The sequence below is a fragment of the Gorilla gorilla genome, chromosome 5, assembly GCF_029281585.2.
Source record: "Gorilla gorilla gorilla isolate KB3781 chromosome 5, NHGRI_mGorGor1-v2.1_pri, whole genome shotgun sequence".
NCBI lineage: Eukaryota > Metazoa > Chordata > Mammalia > Primates > Hominidae > Gorilla > Gorilla gorilla.
Window position 1 is genome coordinate 175,493,003 of NC_073229.2, and position 15,177 is coordinate 175,508,179.

General features: G+C 43.7%; 1 protein-coding gene across 4 annotated transcripts in view; it reads left to right on the plus strand.

Annotated features, from left to right (window-relative positions):
* Window positions 1-15,177, plus strand: part of AKAP12 (A-kinase anchoring protein 12) — a 116,460-nt gene that overhangs the window by 84,148 nt on the left and 17,135 nt on the right. Inside the window, exon 1 of one of the 4 annotated variants that reach the window (XM_004044829.5) lies at window positions 613-1,105. The exons of the other annotated variants lie outside the window; for them this stretch is intronic. Within the exon in view, the coding sequence (XP_004044877.2) occupies window positions 1,081-1,105 (25 nt within the window). The 5' untranslated portion in view covers window positions 613-1,080. Of the gene's footprint in view, window positions 1-612; window positions 1,106-15,177 lie in introns of those variants that run through there. 4 annotated transcript variants of the gene reach the window in all.

The following is a 15,177-nucleotide window of genomic DNA, read 5'->3' on the forward strand; positions in this document are numbered from 1 at the left end:
TGAGACCACACCAACTCATTCGTCACTCGTGTCTTTACAAAGAACAAACCTGAAGCTTCAATGAGAAAGAATTGAAGTATTCTAGGGCTGCCTGAAATCTTCTGAACTTTTAACATAGGCTTTGATTTCCGAGTTGTGTGCTTGCATGTTAGAGATATGATAGTGTCTAAAAATTGGAACATGGCATAGTTTGATCTAAAAAGTTAGCTAACTTCTGCCATTTAGAAAAAGACCTCATGCTCAAGTCTGCTTTTGAAAAGTTGCCTTGGTCAAGTGTTGAAGACAGCACTTGTTAGAAGGAACAAGTTCACTTCTAAGAGCCCTTCTCAAAGAGTTTAGGAAACAGCACTACTGAGAGTTGCCAGTCCTCAGAGCAGTGCAACGTGTGTGTATGTGTAAGACACAGATGGTGAAAATATCAAATGCTACAGATGCCAAGAAGGGAGGTGTTTTGCACCACACCAACCTTTAAACAAACATAAGGATGCAGAATGCAGTCTTTAAAATGGAGGGAGAATTTACTGTCTGTGTGGCTATTTCCTTGAAATGACTTAAAAAGCTGAGATACAGAAGTATTAGTAAATCGGTGCCAGGAATGAAGTAACCGTTTAGATCCAATGCGCCGGCTCCAGCATCGAACTCATGCCCAGCACCCTTTAAACCCTCCCGGGACTCTGCAGAGCCCGCTGACCACTCACAGAGCCCAGCTCGGGGGAGGGCTTTAAGGTGAAGCACGTGACCCCCTGCTTGTGCAGCCCGGGCGGGGAAGTTTGCGCTCCCAAAGTCCTGGAGCTCAGCAAGGGAGGGGCCAGCGCCAGCCCGCGTGTGGGTGGCTGGGTGGGGGCGTGGGTGGGGGTCCGCCTATAATTATCTGGGGAAATGCATCCGCGCTCGGCTTTTCGCTGCGGCAGCTCCGAGGGCACCTCCGGTTCTCCCCGATCCTCCGGGAGCGTCTGGGCGCTCAGTCCGCTCTGATCCCGCCGAAACCACCTGCGGTTGGCAGGCAGGAGACGAGGCGTCTGCCGGGGAGGGCAGGGACCTGCTAAGCTGCTCTCCTGTTACAGTAGTGCTACTTAAAATATGCTGGGGACCATCACCATCACAGGTAAGGCACAAGCCAGGTCGCTTTTGTCCTCCCTGGACGGCAGGCACGGGGCACGAAAAGGGGCTTTCTTCCGTTGAATGAGCGTTTGGTGGGGAGCCCGGGAGGTCAGTGGCGGGACCGTTATTGGCATTTATTTCTCTCCGTGTACTGAGTTTTTCTTCAGAAGAACATTCTCCCTTGGGCTCAGCAAGAATCAGACAACCTCAGTGTTTCATTTTTGGCTGAGCTGGAATCTTCTTGACTGTGCCTATGGGAGACTTTTAGTATATTTTGTTCGGGGTTGTACCCTTCCCCTTAGGGAGAGAGGGATATGGAGAGGAACAACAGCAGCCGACTGAATAGAAATATGTCAGATGTGTGTGAATTTGAAAATAAGTTGTGAAGGCTTAATCTCTTGCCGTAGTCATAGACCGAATACATGCCTCTTCTGGGCAAATTACAAGTGTTTGCATTTTGACTTGTTTACTAGGAACTTTGAATAAAGGTACACTTGGTGGTTTAGGGGATAACATTTAAGCTCTGCTTTAAGTGGTGGTTTTAATAAAGCCACAGTTATTATAAAATCGGTGGCTAGGAAGCAACACTAGGCAACAAATAGTAAAAAAAAAAAAAGAAAAAAAGAAAAAAGTATGTTTCTTTAGCTTACTTTCTAGGAATCTGGCCATGAGTATGAATTATAATATTTAATGCCTACTTCTAGCAAATAACTTACACGCATCAAACTTTTAGAATGCTCTTACAGCTCCTCTAACTTGACATTTGATAGTCTTACGCCATTGTACTGTGGCCTAACCTGCGTATTTTCTCTTCCTGTCATCAAGAAAATTAAACTCCATTTGTGAGTTTAACTTTATAGGAACAGGACTTCTTTATTCTTTAAATATTTGAGATCATTGCTGCCAAATCTTTTTTTTTTTCGGTTTTTTTTTTTTTTTTTTTTTGAGATGGAGTCTTGCTCTTTCGCCAGACTGGAGTGCAATGGTGTGATCTTGGCTCACTGCAACCTCCACCTCCCGGGTTCAAGTGATTCTCCTGCCTCAGCCTCCCGAGTAGCTGGGGTTACAGGCACGCGCCACCACGCCCAGATAATTTTTGTATTTTTATTGTATTTTTAGTAGAGCCGGGGTTTCACCAAGTTGGCCAGGATGGTCTCGATCTCTTGACCTTGTGATCTGCCCGCCTTGGTCTCCCAAAGTGCTGGGATTATAGGCGTGAGCCACCGCACCTGGCCTACATGTTTTTTTTTTTTTATCAACTGTAGAATTTCTAGGACTTAAAATTTTCTCAATGCAACTGCTCCTGCAAAACCATGCGCTCCTGTGGAATTTACAAGAATGTGAAAGTTCAGCAATACTAAAATTATCTCTCACTTCCTATAGATTAGCTTGTTTACTCTGAGATTTCCTTAAAATTCGACCCCCAAGTTGACTTGGCTAACCTTTCTACCATTTACTCAGCTTGAAAGTTTATGCCATATCTCGAAACTATTAATAAATAGACTGTACAAAATGAAAAAAATTTGAAACACAAAAATCTCCATTTTTTCCCCCAGATCATTAATTTTTCTATGAATGAAATATGCAAATGTGTATTGTAGGGAGTCACAGCTCGGGGTGGTGCTTCCGAGATCGTGACTTTTTTCTGAGTACTTTTTGGGTCCAATATGATTTTTATGATATTCACTATTCAATTAGTCGCATACTGAGATTCCTATGGTAAAAGGAGGTGGTCTGAAGTTTTAGCAGTAATTAAAGGTTAATAAACTTGGAGCACTTGAGGGGGCTTGTAATAGTTGGCTCAGATAATGCCAATGGAATGATAAATGAATGGAAATAGTGGGAAGGACTAACTTTTAAGGCAAAACCAGGTAATTGGCTCTATTGCTTTCTGAATTTACTTTTCTTACAATGTGGGTGTGGAGGATATGGCAAAATTTTGCACTTTTTCCTGGTAAGAAGAAAGTGCACAGAAAATCTTAACTCCAAAAATTTACCAGCAAGAAATCTTATGTAGTGGAAAAAGTAAAAATGAATGAAAGGGAGTTTCAGCTGTCATTTGGTTTTTGCGCCGCAAGTTATTCTCATGGGGAAGATTCATAATCATCATCTTTAAATAGTTGCTCAGAATCTTGAAAAGCCATGAGAGCTTTAAAAATTGACAGTAACGGCCAGGCGCGGTGGCTCACGCCTGTAATCCCAGCACTTTGGGAGGCCGAGGCGGGCGGATCACGAGGTCAGGAGATCGAGACCATCCTGGCTAACACGGTGAAACCCCGTCTCTACTAAAAATACAAAAAAATTAGCCGAGTGTGGTGGCGGGTGCCTGTAGTCCCAGCTACTTGGGAGGCTGAGGCAGGAGAATGGCGTGAACTGGGGAGGCAGAGCTTACAGTGAGCCGAGATCGCGCCTCTGCACTCCAGCCTGGGCGACAGAGCGAGACTCCATCTCAAAAAAAAAAAAAAAAATTGACAGTAACGGCCAGGCGCGGTGGCTCACGCCTGTGATTCCAGCACTTTGGGAGGCTGAGGCGGGCGGATCACGAGGTCAGGAGTACAAGACTAGCCTGACCAACATGGTGAAACCCCGTCTCTACTAAAAATACAAAAATTAGCCGGGTGTGGTAGTGTGCACCTGTGATCCCAGCTACTCAGGAGGCTGAGGCAGGAGAATTGTTTGAACCTGGGAGGCAGAGGTTGCAGTGAGCCGAGATTGTGCCACTGCACTCCAGCCTGGGTGACAGAGCAAGACTCCATCTCAAAAAAAAAAAATTAAATTGATAGTAAGGTTTAATGAAATCTTAAAGGTCTCTTGCATCTTTGGGATTATTCACTTAAATACTATATAAGGTTCTTGTAGTTATCTTTAGTACTATGTTATTTTAGGAGGCATGTGTTTAAATTTTACAATTCATTAACAGGACTGATGGCATTTTGTAGGAACTACTTAGGAACAAGTTTGCATTTCTGAAAGTAAGGAAAAGCTGTCACTTAATACTACTATCTCCCTCCCCCACCCACACACAACCCAGTTTACACAAACCACTAAAATGAATGCAGTGGAAATTGAATTATGAAATGATTGCTTATTCACATTACATACTGTTGCCATTCTTGGGGTCTCTTTCTCTCACATCTCATTTGCAATAAGTTAGCTTTGAGACAAGAAAAAAGTGATGTGACACGATGATCATCCCCTTCCCCACTCAACTGTAAATGGCGTGCCAGCATAAAAACGCCTTTTTTTTTTGAGACGAAGTCTCACTCTGTCACCCAGGCTGGAGTGCAGTGGCGCGATCTCAGCTCACTGCAACCTCCACCTCCCGGGTTCAATCAATTCTCCCTGCCTCAGCCTCCCAAGCAACTGGGATTACAGGCACCTGCCACCACGCCCGGCTAATGTTTGTATTTTTAGTAGAGGCCAGGTTTCGCCATGTTGGCCAGGCTGGTCTTGAACTCCTGACCTCAGGTGATCCACCCGCCTCAGCCTCCCAAAGTGGTGTGAGCCACCACGCCCGGCCAAAAAAATGCTTTTTGAATTAAGCAAGTATCTTTTCGCTTTTCTCTAACACCCACATTACTGACACTGATAATATTGATACATTGCAAACTGTGAAGTATCATGAGAAACAGGGACATTATTCTTTAAAGTAGAAACTGGGGAAGAATCAATCCTCCAACGTTCATGTTAGTTCTAGATTATTTATAATGTACTTTCTGATGCAAATAATTTTTACAAGAGAAAAAAATACCTTGCACATGGGTGTTTCACATCTGCTGTGGAGACAGATTCCTTGTCAAGAGACTTTGGAGACACGAAGTTGATACTTTCACAACTGCTGGATTAATAACTACCACTTCCTGAGCGCCTAGTCTGGCAGGTGTTGTTCAGCAGTTCGTGGACATTATCATGTATTCCTCACAATAATCCTGCAAAAAGTGGTTCTGTAACCCCATTTCTATCATAAAAGTAAGTTTCTCATGATTTGATAATTACCCAAGGTTTCACAGCTAGAAAGAGCGTAACTGTAGAGTACCTTGCAAAAGATCTCTTTCTCGTTGTGAAGATGCTAATACTTGTTTAGTGACCCACATTCTTACATGCCTGCCCAGATGTTTAAGGGATCGTGAAACATCAATATCAAGACCAGGGATTGGGACTGGGCACGGTGGCTTATGCCTGTAATCCCAGCACTTTGGGAGGCCAAGGCAGGTGGATCGCTTGAGTCCAGGAGTTTGAGACCAGCATGATCAACGTAGGGGAGACCTCCTCTCTACAACGAATTAAAGATTTAGCTGTGCACGGTGGCACATGCCTGTAGTCCCAGTCACTTGGGAAGCTGAGGTAGGAGAATCACTTGCACCACTGAATTCCAGCCTGAGCAACAGAGCAAGACCCTGTCCCCACCCCACCCCCCAAAAAAAAACACCAGGTCCAATGATGATGTCACCTATATGCTCCAGTATGGGATCCTTGCTTTTATGAATTTGCATATGTCTCCGCTTGGAGGTTTTCTGGTTAATGAGCTTTAGAACAAGGGAGGTTGGGTGTGTAGCCTATAAGGGATGGACTTAGAATGCAGAGAATTCCTGGAAAAATTCCAGGACAATGCTACGAATCTTGGGGGAAAGATAACTAGTTCCAGATGTCACTGTAAGCCGTCCTGATGTGCCTGGGGATGGGAAGCACTGGTGATTCTAAGCCTGAAAAATGAACATGTCATTTCTGCAGTATCGTACTTCTTTTTCTCAACCAAAAATGATGGTGCTAGTGTCACTGAAACCTGATAGCTAAGTTTTGGATAAAAACATTAATATTTTGTAGTATATAATCAACATATTCCTTTAAAGTTTTTTTTCTTTTAAGCCTCTAAAGTAAAAGAAAACAATTTATAATTTATCTCTTAATCACTAAGTACTTGTAAAAGTGAGAAAAGAAAGATGATGCTCCAGGTTTTGAACACATGGGCTGTCTCTACATTATATGGAGCTTGTGGGTGGGGAACACATAGCCAGCAGGGACCACTGTAGCTTAGCCCTTCTTGGGATCATGGAGCGTTTGCAGCTTTGGGGACGGGCAGATTTATGGAGATTTTCGAAAGGAAAATGTGTATTTGCACATACACGTTATAGACCTGGAGACTGATTTTATAAATCGGGATTCACAGAACATTTATCTGGAGATAAACCTAGGTTAATAGCAGGTAACACCTCAGTGTGAAACACTTCAGTAATTCTTGGCCCAAGTGAGATTTTTGTACATGAAATGATTTCAAGTTTTGATTTCTTACTACATCACTAAAGATGCAACTTTTCATATATTTTCACATTTATTTGACTCCATTAATATTCCATAGGACTTTTTTTTTTAACCTCGAAGGGGCTTGTTATGACAAAGCTGTTTAAAATATTAAAAAGCACCTAGTTTGTTATTATTAAAGAAGTGTTATAATTTTTTTATAATGTTGTAATTGAGAATAGTTTATACTCTTAAAAATAGGGTGAGAGGTGTTCTGTCCAGGAAGTATCTCCTCTATTTCACTTTCCACACTTATTATTAAGGATAACTTTCATTTATCTTAGAAAAACATAAAGCAAAAGCCTACCCAAGGTCTCGCTTGGCAGTGATAACTTCAAGTTGTTTTTCCTTCCGGAATGTTGTAGCATGAAGTAGCTTCATCCATATCCAGCCTTTATTTTTACTGCATCTTTTTAAAAGTTTTGGCTGGGCACGGTGGCTCACACCTGTAATCCCAGCACTTTGGGAGGCCGAGGTGGGCAGATCACGAGGTAAGGAGATGGAGACCATCCTGGCTAACATGGTGAAACCCCATCTCTACTAAAAATACAAAAAATTAGCTGGGCGTGGTGGCAGGCGCCTGTAGTCCCAGCTACTTGGGAGGCTGAGGCAGGAGAATGGCATGAACCTGGGAGGTGGAGCTGGCAGTGAGCCAAGATTGCACCAACACACTCCAGCCTGGACGACAGAGCGAGACTCCGTCTCAAAAAAAAAAAAAATAAAGTTTTGTTTTGGAGTACTAGTAGCACGATCATAGCTCACTGCAGCCTGGAACTCCTGGGCTCAACGATCCTCCTGTCTCAGCCTCCCAAGTAGCTGGGACCCTACTGAGTAGCACGTCCAGTCCTGCGTCTTTTTTTTTTTTTTTTTGAGATGGTCTCGCTCTGTTGCCAGGCTGCTGGAGTGCAGTGGCATGATCTCAGCTCACTGCAGCCTCCGCCTCCCGGGTTCAAATGATTCTCCTGCCTCAGCCTCCTGAGTAGCTGGGATTACAGGCACCCGCCACCACATCTGGCTAAATTTTTGTATTTTTAGTAGAGACGGGGTTTCACCGTGTTAGCCAGGATGGTCTCGATTTTCTGACCTCGTGATCCGCCCGCCTCGGCCTCCCAAAGTGCTGGGATTACAGACGTGAGCCACCGCGCCCGGCCCAGCCCTGCATCTTATATGCACTATATCCATGCAGAGATCCCTCCTTCTTGGGTATATTCAGAAAATTAAGTGAATGAAAGCTTTCTCTACATCTTCTTTAAAATTATCATATCTTTTCCAAGTAATGTTTTCAGCATATTGACCCTGTCTCACACAAGCATGTGATTAGGTGTCTCCACCCAGAAGAAGGGTATAGAAATATTTGGTTTCTGTAGTAATATTCTCTTGAGAAACAAGGCATGGATGATGTTGTTTCACTAATGGTTGATGTCGAAAGACCTGTCAATACAAGACTGTATCACACATGGGTATGTGGCCTGTTGGAAGGATTAGTCTTTTTCCTGCACTTTGAAGTGTCTACAGGGTGGGAAAAGACCAGTGACTAGCAGGACAGTACGAAGACGGAGGTGCCTGTGAATTCGGGCTTCAGAGGCTTCTACGGGGGACACACCGACCACTCCCTTTAACATTTTGGCCATCCTTGTGACCTAGTGGGATGCTGGAATTGTTTCTAGCCGAACCTCAGCACCAGTGAGTACGTGAGCACCACGACTGGGCTTTCTGGGCATGGGAGAGACTTGGGCGGATAGCAGCGTGTTTAAAAATGGTGGGGTCATTCAATCACACATGAATTAAAAAACTATACATTGTGTGGAAAAGACCACTCCAAAATCAGAGGAGGTTTTAGGGGCACCAAAAAGTACATCCACATATCAGTGATCCCAAATCAAAGATGGAGCTTTTTGGTTTTCCTCTTTGTAGCCAGTCAGACAAATCTAAGGCAGATGAAAATTCCATGGGAGTTTTGAATTAAAAGAAGCGCCCTAACGGAAGGCTGTGATGAAGTGTGGTTGTGAATGGATTCCACTGTGCCAGGCCTGCACGGGTTAGCACTGGCTGCCTGTCCTGGAAGGCCCCTCCATTATTTTTAGAGGCCTCTTATCACTCCCTTCACTCCCAGCAGTGGGAGTGGGTTGAGCCTCTGGTCTGAGCCTCTCCTGCCTGCCGCCCCCACATCTTTTAGGCTATTTTATAATGCATTTAACAGCCTCCCGCTGTGCTCACTAAGCTACAATCTTTAACTCATTCACAACCAGCATGCAGGGAGCATGTAAAAATACTTTCTCAGGCCGGGCGCAGTGGCTCACGCCTGTAATCCCAGCACTTTGGGAGGCCGACATGAGTGGATCACCTGAGGTCAGGAGTTTGAGACCAATCTGGCCAACATGGCGAAACTCTGTCTCTACTAAAAATTAGCTGGGCATGGTGGCGGGCGCCTGTGGTCCCAGCTACTCGGGAGGCTGAGGCAGGAAAATCGCTTGAACCCGGGAGGTGGAGGCTGCAATGATTCGAGATCGCACCACTGCACTCTAGCCTGGGCAACAGAGCAAGACTGTGACTCCAAAAAAAAAAAAAAATGAAAGGTTTCTGCTCACCACAAACTAGAAGGGAATGATGGTGGTCTCGTTTGGGACTCTTTACCTGCAGCAAGAACCTGGGAAATGTGGGGATGATTTTGGTGTGTCATGTACAGTTGGGCTGGGGAAAGCGAAAAAAGTGAAGAAGAGGAGGTGAGGAGGGGAGGTCAGCACAGGAAGAAGGGTCCCGGCCACCTTTGACCCATACTTGGGGCAAAGGACCTGCATCTGGCCAGGCTCTGTGGCTTATGTCTGTAATCCCAGCACTTCGGGAGGCTGAGGTGGGAGGATCACTTGAGGCCAGGAGTTCAAGACCAGCCTGGGCAACATAGCCAGATCCTCCATCTCTACAAAAACAAACACAAAACAAAAACAGAAAAGGGATCTGCATCTTTACATGGTGCAAATAAAGAAAACTAGAAGATAGGGAGTTAACTTGAGACATACTATTATGTGCTCCTTTTCTCCCCTTGAAATGTTGATACAGGAAGTCAAGGTGGTAAAAAATAGGCACAATGTCACATTCAGCTTCACAAGATTTGAAAGTGCATCTCAGCTGGGAGCGGTGGCTCACGCCTGTAATCCCAACACTTTCAGATGCCGAGGCAAGTGGATCACCTGAGGTCAGGAGTTTGAGACCAGCCTGGCCAACATGGCTAAACCCCATCTCTACGAAAGATAGAAATATTTAGTGGGGCGTGGTGGTGAGTGCCTGTAGTACCAGCTACTCAGGAGGCTGAGGCAGGAGAATCGCTGGAACCCTGGAGGCAGAGGCTGCAGAGAGCTGACATCATGCCACTGTACTCCAGCCTGGGCGACAGAGCAAGACTCCGTCTCAAAAAAATAAAAAAGAGTGCATCTCAACTTTTTTTTTTTTTTTTTTCTTTGAGACGGAGTCTTGCTCTGTCGCCCAGGCTGGAGTGCAGTGGCGCGATCTCGGCTCACGCTATTCTCCTGCCTCAGCCTCCCGAGTAGCTGGGACTACAGGCGCCCGCCACCATGTTCGGCTAATTTTTTGTATTTTTTTAGTAGAGACGGGGTTTCTCCGTGGTAGCCAGGATGGTCTCGATCTCCTGACCTCGTGATCTGCCCGCCTCGGCCTCCTAGAGTGCTGGGATTACAGGCGTGAACCGCCGCGCCCGGCCTTCAACATTTTGTATTGGCGATTTCAGTGACTTCTGGTCCTGAAAATCAAGAGCTTTCTGGTTCAGCAGAGCTGAAAGCTGTTCAATACTGCCCTCTTCTGTCCAAAACTCATTCAGGCATTTGGACAATGATTTTATACTCGGGAATGTTTTTGAGAAAGCGTGATGGTGAAAATTGGACATTATCTAACCATGGGGACAGAAAAACAAATTGTGCAGCCATTAGGTCTTAGTTTTGAAGACTTTATTCAGAAAACAACACAAATAGTTATTATCTGGATGTTGTACTTATGAAAAATTTTCCCTATTCTCTGTATTTTAAAGTCTTCTACAATTTATACTGATTATGTTTGGAATTGGCAAAAAGTAAAATAAGTCGTTCTATTCTGAAGAAAACAAGCAAAAATATTAAAGTTTTTGTTATTTTTATAGAAAGCCAACTGATACTTCATCCTCATAACCAGCCTTAGTGTCCTCACCTATAATGTAAGTGACTTATATTATAGGTGAGGACACTAAGAACAGAGATTTTCATTTTATTTTTATTTTTACTGTTTTTTTTTGTTTGTTTGTTTTTGAGATGGAGACTCACTCTGTCACCTGTGCAGTGGCACGATCTCCACTCATTGCCACCTCCACCTCGCAAGTTCAAGCAATCCTCCTGCCTCAGCCTCCCAAGTAGCTGGGATTATAAGATGCACCACCACGCCCAGCTAACTTTTGTATTTTTAGTAGAGATGGGGTTTGACTGTGTTGCCCAAAGCTGGTCTCAGACTCCTGACCCCAAAGCGATCCTCCTGCCTCGGCCTCCCAAAGTGCTGGGATTACAGCCTCGTGAGCCACTGCACCTGGCCTTATTTTTCGTTTAGATTCAGGGGATACATATATAGGTTTGTTACCTGGATATATTGCATAGTGGTGAGGTTTGGGCTCTAGTGTACCCGTCACCAGAGTGGTGAACATTGTACTCAATACTATTTTTCAACTCTCACTTCCCTTCCACCCTCCCTCCCTTTTAGAGTCCCCAGTGTCTATTATTTCCATCTTTTTGTCCCTGTGTACTCATTGGTTAGCTACCATTTATGAGAATATGCAGCATTTTACTTTCTGTTTCTGAGTTATTTTACTTAGGATAATGGCCTCCAGATCCTTCCATGTTGCTGCAAAGGACATGATTTCATTCTTTTTCATGGCTGCATAGTATTCCATGGTGTATATGGACCACATTTTCTTTATCCAGTCAAACTTTGATGGACACTTGGGTTGGTTCCATGACTTTGCTAGTGTGAATAGTGCTGCAAGAAACATACAAGTGCAGGCATCTTTTTGATAAACTGATTTTATCTCTCTTGGGTAGATGCCAAATAATGGGATTGCTGTGTGGAATGGTATTTCTGTTTTTTGCTCCTTGAGAAATCTCCATATTGTTTTCTATAGCTCTCTTACTAATTTACATTCCCACTGGCAATGTATAAATGTTCCCTTTTCTCCACATCTGTGCCAACATCTGTTGTTTTTTGACTTTTTAATAATAGCTATTCTGGCTAGGCACAGTGGCTCACATCTATAATCCCAGCACTTTGGGAGGCTGAAGCAGGTGGATTACCTGAAGTCAGCAGTTCGAGACCAACCTGGCCAACATGGTGAAACCCCGTCTCTACTAAAAATATAAAAATTAGCCAGGCACGGTGGCATGTGGCTGTGTAGTCCTAGCTACTCGAGAGGCTGAGACAGAATTGCTTGAACCCAGGAGGTGGAGGTTGCAGTGGAACTGAGATCACACCACTGCACTCCAGCCTGGGCGACAGAGCGAGACTCCGTCTCAAAATAAATAAATAATAAAAAATAGCCATTCTGACTGGTGCAAGATTGTGGTTTTAATTTGCATTTCTCTGATAATTAGTGATGCTGAGAATGTTTTCATATGTTTCTCTGCCATTTGTATGTCTTCTTTTGAGAAATGTCTAAGAACAGAGATTTTGCCCGAGGGCCTGGTGCTAGTAAGTGGTACAGCTGAAATTTAAACACCAGTCTGTCCCCAGAACTTCTGCTCTTTAATTTTCTTCCCCTCTGCCTGAATTCTTTTTCTCTCTTTGGTGGGGGAAAGTTAAGTCGTTTTCCTGTTGTTTAATACACAGGTAAAATTTATATTATGGTATGTAATGTGAAGCAAATATCGGATATCCTCCTCTAAAATCAGGTTGGGTAAATCATCACTCTATATTTTGTTGTTTTCTATAATTTTTAGTAGTTATCTGCAATTCCGAGTGCATTCTTCCAAGTGATTTTTTAAAAAAAATAACTTCAGGCCAGGTCCGGTGGCTCACACCTGTAATCCCAGCACTTTGAGACGCCAAGGTGGGTAGATCACCTGAGGTCAGGAGTTCGAGACCAGTCTCTACAGTTTAGTAGCGACATGGAAACCCCGTCTCTACTAAAAATACAAAAAATTAGCCGGGTGTCGCGGCGGGCGCCTGTAATCCCAGCTACTTGGGAGGCTAGGACAGAAGAATCGCTTGAACCCAGGAGGTGGAGGTTGCAGTGAGCCGAGATCGCGCCATTGCACGCCAGCCTAGGCAATAAGAGTTTCTGTCTCAAAAAGAAAGAAAGAAAGAAAGAAAGATAACTGTAAACATACAGAAAGTTGGAAAACTAAAATGAATACAGAGAACACCCATACCCTTTACTCAGATTCACCTATCCCAAATAGTGGGATATTGTCGACATTTTCCCTCGCTTGCTATATTTACTTTCTTTTTGTTGGAAAACAAAACAAACATCAGTCCACAGGTTTCTGTTATAAGTCACGTAGGTATGAGATATATTAATAAATTCACTGGAGAAGGCCGGGCACAGTGGCTCACACCTGTAATCCCAGCACTTTTGGAGACTGAGGTGGATTGCTTTGAGCTCAGGAGTTCAAGGCCAGCCATGGCAAAACCCCTGTGTCTACTAAAAATACAAAAACTAGCCAGAGTTGGTGGCTCACACCTGTAGTCCCAGCTACTCGGGAGGCTGAGGCTGGAGAATCGCTTGAGCCCTGGAAGCGGAGGCTGCAGTGAGCCAAGATGACGCCATGGTACTCCTGCTTGGGCGATAGAGGGACACCTTGTCTCAAAAAAAAAAAAAAAAAAAAAAAAAAAATTAGGGAAGCATTTGAAAGTAAGTTATATACATCATGGTCCTTTACTCCTAAATATTTCAGTGTGTATTTTCCAAGAATAGGGATATTCCCTTTCATAACCACAGTACAGTTATTGACAGTTATCAATATCATTTACGTTATTACAGAACTTTTCTATAATCTGCTTCTAATTTTGTCAGCTAATCTAATTATGTCCATTTTAAAGCATTCCTCTTTGCATTACAATATCCACCCTAGGGTCAGAGATTTTGTGTTGTCGTGTCTTTTTAGCTTCTTTTAATCTGGAAGACTTCTATAGCTTTTGTCTTTTAGACTTTGATATGTTCAAAGCATAAGTTCTCTCCCCATTTCTACTCATTCCTTATTTGATGTTTCTTTTGCCTACATCAATTTAGGTTAGGTTACTCATTCTTTTTTTTTTTTTTTTTTTTTCTCTAGATGGAGTGTTGCTCTGTTGCCCAGGCTGGAGTGTAGTGGCGTGATCTGGGTTTACTGCAACCTCCGCCTCCTGGGTTTAAGCGATTCTCCCACCTCAGCTTCCTGAGTAGCTGGGACTACAAGCACCCACCACCACGCCCGGCTAATTTTTGTGTTTAGAGACTGGGTTTCACCATATTGGCCAGGCTGGTCTCGAACTCCTGACTCCAGGTGATCCGTCTACCTCGCACTCCCAAAGTGCTGGGATTACAGGCGTGAGCCACTGCACCCGGCCATAGGTTACTCATTCTAAGCCAGAATCCTGCAGAGGTGATGTTGTGTCCTTCTCAGGGTATTGCACGCAGTGTCCATCTGTCCCTTGTAGGCTGATGTTAAGGTGTTTTCCAATTTCTCCACTGTAGAATTGGGCTTTTCTCCCTCCCTTTCAACAATAAGCATGTAAATATCCTCCCCTCTCCTCCATTTAGCACTTTAGCACCCATTGATTCTTGCTTTATCCAGCTTTCACTTTGATGGTTGTAAAATGATGCTCGGGTGATCTTTTGAATCACTATCTGTGAGTGGGTGGGTAGGATTTATGCACTCTTTTCAAAACGATGCATGACTGTAACTGTGAATAAACTCTGCCTTTCACACTGAAATAGAATTCAAATTGCTGTCCACATTAGACATAAAGCAGTTTTTCCATCTAAGTGTAGGAGTTGACATATCGAAATACTTGTTCTTGCCATAAGTGGCGCTTATGAACTATAAAAAGTTGTAATGATTTATGGAAAATAAGAATGTTTATGCTTTAAAAGTGTATGAAATTGACTTTTCTTTCAAAAAGACAAACTGTGTATTTTGCTCCTTTAGTGCCTTCACTCTAAGCACTCCCCAGCCAGCCTTTGGCCCTCCTGAGATACGACACGCCTATATGACGTTGGTCAAGTCATATGACCGTTTTTAAAAAGACTATTTTTAAGAGCAGTTTCAGGTTCACAGCAAAATTGAGTGGAGAGTTCGGAGAATTCCCATGTGTCCCTTGCCCCAACGTCTGCATAGCCTCCCCCAACCCTTATCAACATTCCCCACCAGAATGGGTCATTTGTTACAATCAATGAACCTGCATTGACACATGGTTATCACCCAAAGTCCATAGTTTACATTAGGGCTCACTCTTGGTGGTGTACATTCTGTGGATTTGGGCCAATACATAATGATGTGTACCCACCATTACAGTGTCATACAAAATGGCTTCACTGCCATAAAAATCATCTGTGCTTCACATATTCATCCCTTCCTCCCCCCAACCCCTGGCAGCCACTGCTCTTTTTACTGTCTCCATAGTTTTGCCTTTTTCAGAATGTCATATAGTTGGAATCATACACTGTGTATCTTCCTCAGAGTGTCTTCTTTTGCTTAGCTATATACATTTAAGTTCCCTCCATGTATTTTCATGGCCTGATAACTAATTTTTCTTTTTCTTTTTTGAGACAGA